Raw genomic sequence first — 13,793 nt, 5'->3', positions numbered from 1 at the left:
AAAATGTACGTAGCTTCAACAGCTTTATATTAATTTATCTATTTATTTTCTTTTGTTTTTTGTACATTATTGCAATGAAATGGAAAAAAACAAAATATACTTTATTTTGCCATAAAAAAATGCAATTGTTAGTATAAATTCCTTGTTCGCATTTACATGTACAAAATAATTGTATTATAAAAGCATTGTTACAATCTAACATTAAATTTTGTAAATGAATAAAATCTTAAATATCTGATAAAATTACAAATGATGTATGGAACAACAATATCTGATATCATTAAAAACAAAAATACAAGTTGCAAGTGGAAATTGGGAAATGACACAAGAGAGAAGAAATAATTTAAAAAAGGTAAAATATTAAGAACAAGAGAAAATAAAAAGATAATATTCGAAATAAATATAAAAATAATTTCTTTATTTTTATGAAGTGGTATCATGAAAGGTAAACCTTCATAATTACTTGAAAAAATTGATAAATTAATACAATATATTAGGTAATAAATACAAGTATTTACTATATTTGGGTCAATATCTCCTTTTAAGTCCGGAACATAATCAGGTTCTCTATAAGAGCTAGCTAATTTCCATCCATATATTAAAATAAAAAAATGAACAAACACTTGACATATTAAGGAAGCGATAACAGAAATGTTAAATAAAGAGTTTGGAGGAGAATAATTTGAAATATTTTCAAGAGGAGTTGTTTTAGATATTAATACAATTAATGACGTGTATAATAACGATATAACAGTAGTTTGTGCATCACTTAATTTTACTCCATCCAAAGTTAAAATAGAAACTGAAAAGGCCGTAATCAATGAATTTATAATCATTAATTTATACATCATTATAACTTTTGCTAGTGCACATCTACCACAACATATAATCTCTTTAACACATTTTATATCATTTCCTTTATATGTAAATGGAGATGCTATGCTTGCTTCTCCTAATTTTATCAATGGCAAAGAGTCATCTATGGATTGCATCATATTTTCTAATGCTTGTTTCCTCTCATTATATTTTTTCATTTGTTCATAATATTTTGCATTCATGTTACTACTACCACTGCTTGCAGTAGTAGTACTACTACTGTTATAAGGTGCATATAAATTATTATAAGGATTTCTAAAATGATTTTCACTGTTAGCATAATAATTATTGTAACCTTTATCATACGTGTTCAAAGAGTTCGCGTTATATTGCTTATTGTTATTGCTATTATCTATCTCCTTGTTTTTATAGCTTATTTTAATACTTAATAATGAAATACCAACATGAGCTGCTTTTAGTGCTGCCATATCATTTGTTCCATCACCACACATAATGCTAATATTCCCCAATTTGTTCAAAGTTTTTATAATAATTTCTTTATGTTTAGGGGATACTCTACAAAATATATGCACTCGCTTTATAAGCTCATTAAATAATGTTAAATCATTTTGATAATTGTTCAGAAAATAATCAATTATATCTCCTGTTATACATAAGGAAAAAATATGTTCACATAATTTTATATATTCCTCATTATCAATAAAAGGTAACATTTTTTTATTTTCTCTATCAATAAAATAAATTCTGCTGCTTACATTTTTATTCTTTTCAATAATTTTAGTTACTTTTTCGATAACATTTTTTTCAACCATGCTTGATTTACCAATGCTATATAACATTTCTATTGCATCTACTTTGTCCTGATTGCTGAAAATTTCACTTCCTATTAGATCATTTGATATCTTATCATTAAGACTTTTAGTAATTCTTTGTTCAATGGCTTCATTGGATTGGGATAAAGGACCCAAACGAATTCTCCTATCATTAAGAGAATAATCTTCTTTTAGCTTTAAAATTAAGATATCTTTAGATTTTACAGATGGAATAATATTCACATCTTGAGCCACTTGGCATGCAGTTAAAGCATTATCTCCTGTTATCATAATGTTCTTGATTCCTGCATTTTTTATATCAATTATATATTCAGGTGTTGATGTTTTAATTGGACAAATAAAGGTTAAAAATCCACAGAAAAACAAATCTTTTTCTATATCTTCTCTTCTAACATTTTTCGAAATTATTTTATTATCCAAAACATTAGCAGCAAGGCATAAAACACGATAACCCCTTATCGATAGACTATTTAAAACTTCATCATAATTTTCTGGAATTTTTTTTAAAAACTTTTTCATCATTTCTGGTGACCCTTTACTTAAAACTAAGTACTGTTTTGTAGGTTCATTTTTGCTATTATCTTTCTTCTTTCGTTTTTTTAAATTATCCAAAATTGCTATATTTTCATTAATAATTTTATCACTTTCTACCTTTGTTGTATGTTTACATGGGGTAAAAGATTCTTCATATTCCTCTCCATACCAATCCTCTTCATACCCTTCATGCAGAACAATACAAGTCATCCTCTGGAGTTCCGATGAAAAAAAAAATCTCTTATAAATTTGAAAATTTTCTAAACAAGGGCTTTTCTTTTTCTCATTATGGAAGCTAAATAACTTTTTACTAAAACTATTCACCGACTTGTAATCATTGCTATTATTGTTATTACTACTACTACTACTACTATTGTTCTTGTTATTTGTGTATACATATGTACTGTCCAAGCTCTTCATCATACATTTCAATTTTAAGAAAGAGTTTTTCTCTAACGGATCCCCTAACAATTTATTATTAACTGTACATAGGGAATGACATCCTGCAATAACCGCTACGGAAAAAAAAGGGACCTTTTGCCTACTAATGATAGATTTGTTTATATCATTTATCTTTTCAATATTATTATCTAGACCAAATAAACCTAAAACAATCATATTGTCTTCTGTTAGTGTTCCTGTTTTATCAAATGCACATATATTCGATTTTCCTGAAAAGGGTAATCTGAATGGTTCCGTGCAATATATTTTTAAGTTGTATAAATATACTATTGATATCGTTACACCCAATGATAATGTTATAGGAAATTCTGGGGATATAACTGCTGTAATAATATGTGAAACGGATAAAAGAAGTCCATATAAATTTCTTTCTTTATTGGCTTTTAATACAGAATATACCACATAAGCACATGCGAATAGAGAAAATAATAATAATATAATAAGAAAAATAATAGAATCGGTACTTGATGCATTCACCTTTTCTGAAGTGTTAATAATTGTTCTAACTAATTTCCCTTGATATGTTGTAAATCCATTTTTTATAACAATTCCTATACAACCACTGATAGGTAATTTTTTATTTTTGAATTCATTATTCTCATTTTTAGTTAATAATATATTTGATCCTGCATAAACAATATGCTTTTTATGTTTGTTTTTAATATCTATTTTATTTGAAAAAATCGAAATTCTATTTCCATTTTTTTCACCGCCCTTTTTTATACAAACATCATTCTCTTCCTCCACATTCTTATCAATAGCAGCTTTAATTAGTGGTACGGATTCACCTGTAAGAATTGATTCATCAGTTATACAAACCCCTTCTAATAGCAATGTCTCACATGTACATATATTATCACTTCCTCTTATTTCATTTGATAAAATGTATATATCTCCAGGTAGTAACATATTTGATTTTATAATTTTCCACTGTAAATTTCTGTACACATATACATTTTGTGCAGGAACTTTCATACTATTTATAAGATTAAATTCTCTTATTCTTTTATTAATTAGTTGTGCCTCTAAAACTATTAAAATAAAAATTGAGAAAATTCCAAAATACCAATAGCTATCAAGCATCCATAATATAATACTAAAAAATTGAAAAACGAAGAATGGAGACAACATGGCTTCATACAATAATTTTTTAAAGCAAGGAGATGGAATATCATATATATTCTCTCCGTATTTACTTAAATTATTATGTACATATATATCATATGGAATTTCAAAATAGTTTTTTTTTTTATAATCATAAAAAAAAGGATCATTATTAGACCCATCATTCTTTATTTCAGAAATTTCCACTTTTTTCTTGTTTTTGTTTATATCACCATGGGGGAAATTTGATTCATGGGACTTATTCAATGTCTCGTTTGTATGTATTTGCTTACTTTTTTTCCCCCTTCCCCTAACTGTAGAGTGAATATTACCCCCTTCCTCCTGCCCTAGCTCATTATACATTTTATTACTTTTATTAGCTGATTTGGCTATATCATTTCTTTTACCTAAGTATAGAGCATCTATTTTGCTAAAAAGGGCATTTAAGTTATTAGTATCATCATTGCCATTATCACCATCATTCCTATCATCACAGTCATTATGATAATAATAATCCTCATAATAGTTTACACTTTCTTCTATGTCCCTCAAAGTGTGACTCATGTTTATTTCGTCATATATATCATCCGTTTCAAATTCAATTAGTCCATTCCATTTTAAATAAAAAGATAAATTAAAAATATCAAAATGTTTAACAGATTCGAAATCTAAGGTTTTATAATTAAATATATACTTTTTCTGTTTATAAAAAATGAATATATCATTTTTTCCTTTTTTCAACTCAACTAATTCAGATTTAGGTTTGTATAAATTATAATCAGTATTAAACCGTTCTTTGCTATGTATTCCAGACTTATCATTTTTTTTTGTTAATGGCTTAATGCATACATGTGTACATAAATTCTTCAGATTGTAAATGTATTTATTCTGATTAGTATTATTTAAATGAATATAACAAACAAGTAAGTTAACATTTAAATTCCATTGTGATATTAAGAAGATCAACAAGTGAAAAAACATAAATAACAGGAAACTCACAAATTCGACACTATAAAAAATGTATATTAAATTATATTTACCTATTATTATAGGTTTAAATGAATTATCCCTATTTTTATTATTAAACTCTTTCTCTTTACCATTATTACTATTATTATAATCTGCTTTTTCTTTGCTACTTCCTTTTTCATTATTAGGAAATTCCACACTGTCTTTTATTTCGTTTTTCCCTACTTCTAATTCATTATAAAGTTGATCCTCATGTTCTTTCATGTTTTGTTCGTGCTTTAACTGGTCAGAAGAGTCGATTGAATTCTTAAATTTAAAAATATTTTCTTCTTTAATTTCATTTTTTGATTTTTCAATATATTCATAATCAGAAGGCTGAGCTTCAAATTTTTTATTTTGTAAAATTAAATTTAAGAAAACTACATAGAAGAAGAACAGTAACACGTCTAATCTAAGATGTGTTTTTCTTTTTCTATAAATCTGCATATTATATTTGCTTTTCATCTTTGTTCAGCCCGCATATACATACGAGCAAATTTTCATAAACATCTATATATATATATATATATATATATATATATATATATATACATGCATATGCATATACATATACATATATGAACATATAAAGGTACACAATATTTTATGACAATATGTACCAAAGACAGTATATAATTGTTTCCCCCCTTTCTGCTTTTTAAAAAAAAAAAAAATAATAATAATAAATGTACGTAAAAGAGGAAAAACACTAAGCAAATGTTAACCAAGTTATTCTACTAAGTAATGAAATTATACCTTTCAAAATTGCACAGAAATGTTATGTAATAATGTACATATATAATTGTGCCATGAATAATATCTACTGCAGAATGAAGTGTTTAATTTGATAATTAACACCTTAACAATATTCTAATAAAAAACTATGAATTCCCTCATAAGTCCTGTTCTATTTAGAGAAATAAATGTGATTTACAATTATTTTTTTCTTTTTCAATTGGAGATATATATTTTTTTATATTGTAATGTGTTAAAGAAAAAAAAAAAAAACACTTTTGAAAAAATAGTAAATATTCATCTTTCGGTCAATGTTCGATTTTTTCTTTGATTTTCTTTTTATTTCTTTGTTTTTTCCTTTTTTTCTTTTTTTCTTTTTATTTATTTTATTCTTTATTTTACATTTCACTTTTCTTGATCACTTTTTTTTATTTTTCTCAATTTTTTATTTTTTTTCTGATTTTTCGCTTTATTCACGTATTTTTTATTATATTTATTTATACAATAAACAACATATGCAAAAGTTTGTATATTTCTTTATCACTAGAAAGTATTCTTCTTTAACTACAAGTACCTTTTCTTACCTTTTTCTTTTACATACAGTATATTATTTAATATTTATCTTGTCGCTTCTTCATCCCTATGGCGCTTATTCACTCAGTTTAATTTATTTATTCAAATGGTTTTTTTACTTGGCATTTTTGTTTCCATTACAGAGCTCAGTTCATATTTAATATATGAGAACACACATTCATTGTAGGTATTTTTTCCTTATTGCATAACTTATTATCATATATTATTCATCTCATTTTAAATTTCCAACTTCGATGAAATTTTAATTTTTTTTTTTTTTTTTCTAAATGTAATAATGTAATTTTTGATAAAACATTGAAACGTTTTTTTCATTTTTTTTCTGAGCTGTCGATAGTTAATTTGTATGAATACGAACACAATTTTTCTACGTATTCATGCATAACTGTGTTTTATCTTTCATTTTAAGAATTTTTTTTTTTTATTTCTAATGTCATATATGTAAATAATGTAAACATATTTTATGAATAACAAGAACACTAAGAATAATGGGAAAAAGTCTGTTCTTATGTTGTACACATCACTAATATATATGTACATATATATATAAATATATGTACATGTATAAAAGAAAGACAACAAAGCATTAACAACATACAAGTTTAATTGAGAAATGCTTTACTATAATATAATAATATATTTTTTGGCAATTTTAAGTTCTCCATTTTTCCTTTTTTTTTTTTTTTTTTTTTTTTTGTTTTGCCAAGAGTAACTCTATGTGAATTTTGTTTAAACTCGTACAAATAAGTTTATATATATTCATTTAACTTTTCAGATCACTAATTAAACCCTATTGTTCTGACAATTTACAATTTTTAGTAAATTTTATATTAAACCTTCAAAAAAAAATTAACTTCTGATTAAACTTTCAAATGAGTTAAGCTCATGTATAAGGCTCATTTATGAAGAAATTACTGTCTAATCATTTTCACATATCGCTTTTTTGTTTTTGTCGCTTTGTTATACTGCACAACGAGGAAATGTGTATTTGTACGTTTTCACATTTGCACATTAGCATATTTGCATATTAGTACTCTTGCACACTTGCTCAGTGGTACATGAATATCTTATCCTGTTTGCAACTTATTTACCGAAAAAGTGTCCACAAATAGTTATACCATTTTGACAACCTATTTTTTGTTCGTCTATTCGTAGGATAAATATAACTGTAAAAAAAAAAAAAAAAAAAAAATGAAATGTTCCGAAAAATTAGCCTATAAAAAGTTAATAGACGAATTAAAAAACGAATTTCCATTTTTCCAAAAATACCCGGATGATTTTTTTTATAGTAAAAACAATGAAAAATTAAAAAAAAGAGAAGATTTTGACGCCATTTTAAAAACTTCTGAACAGAAAAATGATGTAAAGGAGTACTGTAATTTATTAGTGGAAGAATTAGAGAAATCATTCAATATGTTGGAAAAAAATAATTCCATAAATTATCTATGCAATATATTTTTAAATAATTACAATAATTTGACTAATGATTATTACGATTATATTAACAGTAGTTATACAAATTCAGAGACAGTTGAAAAAATTATGCAAAATTACATCAAAGGTGGTGTATCAGTGAAGGAAAATATTGTCAAAACAGAAAAAACCAAGATGAAAAAGGAGAAAGAGGAAGTAGAAGTAATTAATACTGCAGATAACAATTTAAATTCCAGTGCAAATAATAGAGACAATAATTATAGAAATCATATGAAAAACAGCAAGAAAAAGGGAAAAAAGAGTCGCGCAAAAATCATTTCCAAAGGCAACCGTATAACGAAAAAAGTAGTTAACTCCAATAATACGAAATGTGTCGAAATGAGGGGAAATTGCCAGGTGAACGAAAGAAGCAATAATAGTAGTACCAGTAATAGTACTAATACCTGTAATAACAATAGCAATATTAACAACAACAGTAATTGTAGCAGTAGTTGCTCTAAGAATATCGGCTACTCAAATCGAGGAACAAGTGAACTAAAAAACTTCTTCAAAGAGGAAATTGTGAATAGTAGTGAACTCGGATTTTGTGACATTTCATTTATCCCATTTATTGACAATTCTTTTTATATAAATTATGGGTGTATTGAGACCATTTTATGCAGTGAACAGTTAAATAGCATTTTTATGATTGACAATAAAATGACAATAAATAACAAGGACGGATCATTAAAATATAAAAGATTAATAACCTTTGGACCCTCAGGAAAAATTGTTTTTTTGCGGAATGTAAGAAAAAGTTCGATCGTTAAAGGGTGGATTTGTAAGTCTGATTTAAAGCGAAAATGTTTTTTTGTCAAAATTTTTTATATCAGAAATGAGGAAAGTAATGATGACAAGGATAAAGAAAGACTGAATATCTGCATTGAGAAAAAATGTAAGGACAGTGACAATGGTGATAGCTGTGGTAGTAGCAACAGCAGTTGCGATAGCGATGTATGTGCTTGTCTTCCGTTTTGCTTTATAAACAAATTCGAATTCTTAAATGACCTTAACATTGAAGGTATCCATTTGGATAATACAGTTGACAGGTTTGTAGGAATGCATATATGTGCGCAAGTTTTTGAAGACACAGATTATATCTATACACATTTTCGAGATATTATATATGCACATACTTTTCATTTTTTTATCACATTTTATTCTAAACAATTGTCAAACATTGATAAATTAGGTTTTTTGTCAAAGGAATTAAATAACGATTTTTTAGTAGAAAAAAAAAAAAATTCAAAGGATAACTTTTTATTAAAATATTTTAATATGTTATTATTTTCATGTCGAAATTTTTTAAATTTGAAAAATCTAAAATATAAAGAAAAGTTTCTCCTCCTAGATCTTGCACATATGCCTTCCTTGATTAAATTTAACTATAGAAATAATTATTGCCAAATACATATTGGTAATATTATTACGAAGAAGCAAAATTTAATATGGTCTAACCAAAAATTTTTGGAAGCTTTTGAAATTTACAAGAATAATAGTAAATATTATAATTTTCTGAAGAGCTATTTCAACCTAGATCCGGTTTCCAAGGATTGCAAGTTTGTGTATGTTTATGAGAAGGACAATTTTGTCGTTGAAAGTTGTTCTAAGGAGCAACGCGCAAGTAGGGAGAAATTAGAGGACACAGCTGGATACGGGGATGACGATGTGAAAAATGGTGCAAAGGATGATAAGAGTTATGATGAGAATAAAGAAATTATACATAAGAAAAACGCCCTTCAAACAAATGAAAATTATCAGTGTGTAAAAGCAACGAATAAAGAACTCGTTGAAAACTATGAGCATTCTCACCCTTTCCTAAATGATAAAGAAAATTTTATTATTAAAAATATCATATTTTTAAATTCAAATTTGTATAAAACTAAATGGATTTACAATTTCTTTAATTGCATTAAATTAACAATTAATTTAAATAATCAACATATTTTAGCTAATTTCTTACTCAGTCTCGTTTTACTAGAATTAAGTTGCTATACTGAATCTTTTCTGTTTCTTTTTAGGATTTTTAAAATAAAAAAAATGTTTTTAGATAGCTATAAATTAAAAAATATTATTTGCTCCATTTTTATAAAACAATTAAAAAAAAACATAAATAAAGAAATTTTATGGAATGTTATAATAAACTTTAAAGAATACGATTTGTTTAACATGAGAGAAGATAACAGCGAACAATATTGCCGAAACATATTCATGAGAAACCAAAATATAATTAGTACCCTTCAAAAGATATAGATGTGTTACCCTTCCTTATTTTGTCTATTTTTTTTAAAGCATTTCTGGAAAAATGCTCTAAGTACACGCACTCCCAAGTTGTGCATTGAATTTGTGAAACTTTTTTTTTTTTTCTACACATACATTTATCATGTGGGTAAAAATCAGAAGCTGTACTGCTTTAATAGTCAATATGTACAAATAAATATAAGCATGTTGTGTACGTGTACATATGTTTGCATATATATATATATATATAATTACAAGCATATACGTAGGCACTAATTTTTTAAGAATGAAAGTAGTGGCTACATATTTACACATAAAAACTAATATCATGAGCAATCCTGACTCCTTTTGAAATATTCGCCCATAAACTTGGATCCCACGACTATCGCTTCTCTTGACGACAGATTAACAGATATAAGCAGAAGCATATATATGTATCTGTGTGCTTGTATGTGTCCATGTACATAGGAGTGCTTTACACTTTTAATCCGATAGTTAACCCCCTATTCCTATATTAACATTAACAGAGATGGAAAAAAAAAAAATACGGAAAAAAATTTATTTTTAATTTTCTTTTTTCATTTAGTAAAATTTTTGCCGATAACTTTTAATTTTATATTATTTTATTTAATTTTTTTTTTTTTTTTTTGTTATATTACATCGCTTCGTCCATTACATGTTTGTTCATTAGACCCATATCTATAAAAATGTAATTTACTAATTCGACGTCTTCATCCGACAGCATCTTGATTTTTTCCGTATTTATCTGTTAATTGGAGTAATTCAAACGTGTACATGTGTGTATGTATAAGAACATAGGTAAATGCTCACGTAAAAAGTACTTGGGCATATGTAAATATTTGTGTATGCGTGTGTAAGTGTGTGCGTATACATATGTATGTGTTCCACGTGCAGACGCTTACTGAGGGGTTATCCCCTTACCATTGCAGTTATGTTGCGAAGGAGAGAGTTATAACCATAGGCCTTGTTAATTCTTATGGAATCTAGTAATAATATCAAATCTTTTAGAAATATTTTATCCTTTATTATCTTATGGTTTACTTCGTTATAGAAACAATCTGTGATATTTTTATCCTCGGTGGTGCAATCATGCGTGCCTTTATTATTCACTTCTCTTGTTTCGTTACTTTTATATTCATCATAAATATTTGCTTGTCTTTTGCTTAATCCTATTAACATATCGTTTTCCTCTATTATCGCTTTTCCTCTATTTTGCATGTACTCCTTATAAGATAATTCTATATATTCCTCCAAATTTGTGAATAAAAAATCTATTAACTTTTTATGCTCTTGTGTATCAATAGGTAAGGAGCCAATATAATGAAGAAGATAAATATAAGAATTAAAGTTATTTTTTTTGTATATCAAAATAAAGTATTCATTAATGGACATCAATTTTGAAAGATTTATTATGAAATCTTTTTTGGTTACATCTATTTGATCAAAAATGAAAAGGGTGTAAGATAGACTATCCAGGTCATATAAATGGGTATGCATATCATCTGAATAGGTATTACGCTTCAAGGTGTCAATATTATATTCTGCCAAAAAATTAGAAAAATATTTTTCATCTTTTTTGAGTAATTTACATAATTTGCACAATTCATGGTCCAATTTTTCCAAATAATGCAAAGCTATAGTTTTCATATATTTACTAGAAATTCCATACATCTTAATAGCTAGTTGAAAAATCAAATTAATATAACATATTAAATCATTAACATAGTTAATAATTAGTATAAACAATTTTTGCTTAATATCTGCACTTAATTTTATATCAAGACTAGAAAATAATTGTAAATACAAAATAATTTGATTCTTATTTAATTCATAGTCTAAATTTGTTATTTCATTAAAGATATATAAAATAGCTGCTCTGCAACTAACAGGTTTCACATCTCTTTTTTCGAGAATATTTACTTCATATTCGCACTTTTCAAGCATATCAATATATTTATTTTCTACTTTAAAATTACATAATTTATTATTTTTTTTATCAACATAAACTTTTGGGTAAGTACTATTCTTTTTGTTTTTATAAAAAATCACTTGGTTTTGAGCAAAACCCATTAAAACGAATAGTAAATTGTCTATATATATTCTACCCTTTAACCATTTTATTAACTTAGCACACTGTATAAGGAAATATGAAGAGATATGAATATTCGTGAAATATTTATGAAGAATTAATGTGTACGAGGACATGAGAAAACTTCTAGGCTTTAGAAAATTTATTTTATTTTTTATTAAAATGTCGCTTAATTTGCTAAATATAATATGATCTTTATCAGTCAAAATATTTTTGTTTATTAAAAAATAAAAGTGAAATATGCTACTTATAGATTTTTCAGAAATATCATGTAAGTCCATTTTTATTAGTCTATCAATTAGTTTATGTTCTAATTTATTAATGATATCTCTGTTTTTATTACAAAGTTGAAATGTCAAAATATTTATTTTGAAATCTCTGGGAATAGTTTTTTTGTATCCACATTGAGCTTTTTTTGCTTCTTCGGTAACTATATCATCAAGATTATCATTATTGATGGGGTTGTTACTAAACTTGTAGATGTCATTACTTATCATAATGCATTTCTCCGAAATGATATTACGATTCATCAATTTGTTGAAAGATTTTACTTGATCATAAAGCTTCTTCCTCTTCTTCACCATATAATGTTTATGATACCCTATGCAATGTAAAACCATAGAACAGCATAAATGAGAACAATCATTTACATTTTTCAAAAAAGTATATATATAATCATAAAATAGCATATTATACAAATTAAGTCTTGATAAACAAGTAAAACCTAAGGCCGATAACTTCAAGTCATTAATTAAAATATTCTCAGACATATTCTGTAGTAAATGTTTTATGATACTATGAATGTTATATTTTTCGTAATTTAATTTAATAAATATATTTAACATATGTATAATATGCTTGTAATTTACTTGCTTATCTTTTTCCCTTTCCATTTTATATATATATTGCTCTCCTAGTGTTTTCATAATTTGTATATCTCTCTTTTTACTATATAAATAAATAAGTGAAAATAAATCGTTGTATGATAAATGTCCCTTAATGGATATAATTCTATTTTTAAATGAACGAAAAAAAAAATCGTTCGGAATATAACCAGTTAATGAATATTCCTGTGTCTTTTTCTCCTTAGAATCTTTTCTTTCTTTGTCATTTTTTTTTTGTAAATAGTTCATATAATCCTCCTCTTCATCCTCTTCAAAAAGGTGTGTACAATTTGAATTCCAGCTTTCTTCACTCGAATATATTTCCGATAAATAATTTATCAATTCGTTATACTCTTCGTTATTGTATTTGTAACAATTGTTTACTTGTGTTGAATGCATGTCCACATCTTTTAACATAAAATTTTTTCCCCATTTTATATCACCAACACTATCTACAAGTTTATATTTATAATGTCCATTGGTGCTGTCACAGGTGGTATTTTTATCTATTTCACAATTCGTGTTATGCTTCTTATTGCTATCTCCATTACTGTAATCTTTCACGTTATTGCTACCATTTTCCGTTTCATTCGAATTATTATAACTACTATATGCTTCATTGTCCTTTAGTAACACTCTTCTGTAATTAACTAAAAAATCTTTTTTGTTGAAAGAAATAGCATTGCTCAGTAACAAAATTAACTCCTCTTTACTTCTTACATATAGGTTGTCCACCAAGAACAATGGCATATCAATGATCTTATCATTTTCTACATGTAACTTGTAAATCAGTCTCTTATTTAGACAACTAATATACTTTAGCATTTTTTCACCGTTATAAGAAGCCTTGACACGTATATGTTCATCAACAAAATTTACATTAATTTTAATTTAATTTTTACTTTTATTCATTATTTCCTCATCATACAACTTTCCTAAGAATATATATTAACACCATTTTTTGCCATAAAAAAAATGCTC

At 25.9% G+C, this 13,793-nt stretch overlaps 3 protein-coding genes across 3 annotated transcripts; 1 reads left to right on the top strand and 2 right to left on the bottom strand.

Moving 5' to 3' along the window:
* Positions 1–188: 188 nt before the first annotated feature.
* MKS88_000744 (cation transporting ATPase) lies at positions 189–5,243 on the bottom strand (the record flags this gene model as incomplete). The annotated part of the gene is made up of 1 exon (XM_067218730.1): positions 189–5,243. One exon carries the CDS (start codon positions 5,241–5,243, stop codon positions 189–191), a length of 5,055 nt encoding a protein of 1,684 aa, XP_067075526.1.
* A 2,052-nt stretch (positions 5,244–7,295) lies between these two features.
* MKS88_000743 (uncharacterized protein) lies at positions 7,296–9,830 on the top strand (the record flags this gene model as incomplete). The annotated part of the gene is made up of 1 exon (XM_067218719.1): positions 7,296–9,830. One exon carries the CDS (start codon positions 7,296–7,298, stop codon positions 9,828–9,830), a length of 2,535 nt encoding a protein of 844 aa, XP_067075525.1.
* A 463-nt stretch (positions 9,831–10,293) lies between these two features.
* MKS88_000742 (uncharacterized protein) lies at positions 10,294–13,637 on the bottom strand (the record flags this gene model as incomplete). Its single annotated transcript, XM_067218708.1, has 3 exons — positions 10,294–10,327; positions 10,478–10,584; positions 10,761–13,637. The coding sequence occupies 3 exons, from the start codon at positions 13,635–13,637 to the stop codon at positions 10,294–10,296; spliced, it is 3,018 nt and encodes a 1,005-aa protein (XP_067075524.1).
* Between the last annotated feature and the right edge of the window lie 156 nt (positions 13,638–13,793).

This window comes from Plasmodium brasilianum, chromosome 2 (assembly GCF_023973825.1).
Source record: "Plasmodium brasilianum strain Bolivian I chromosome 2, whole genome shotgun sequence".
NCBI classification, from domain to species: domain Eukaryota; phylum Apicomplexa; class Aconoidasida; order Haemosporida; family Plasmodiidae; genus Plasmodium; species Plasmodium brasilianum.
The sequence above is the reverse complement of the archived record's forward strand: the minus strand, read 5'-3'. Positions and strand labels throughout refer to the sequence as shown.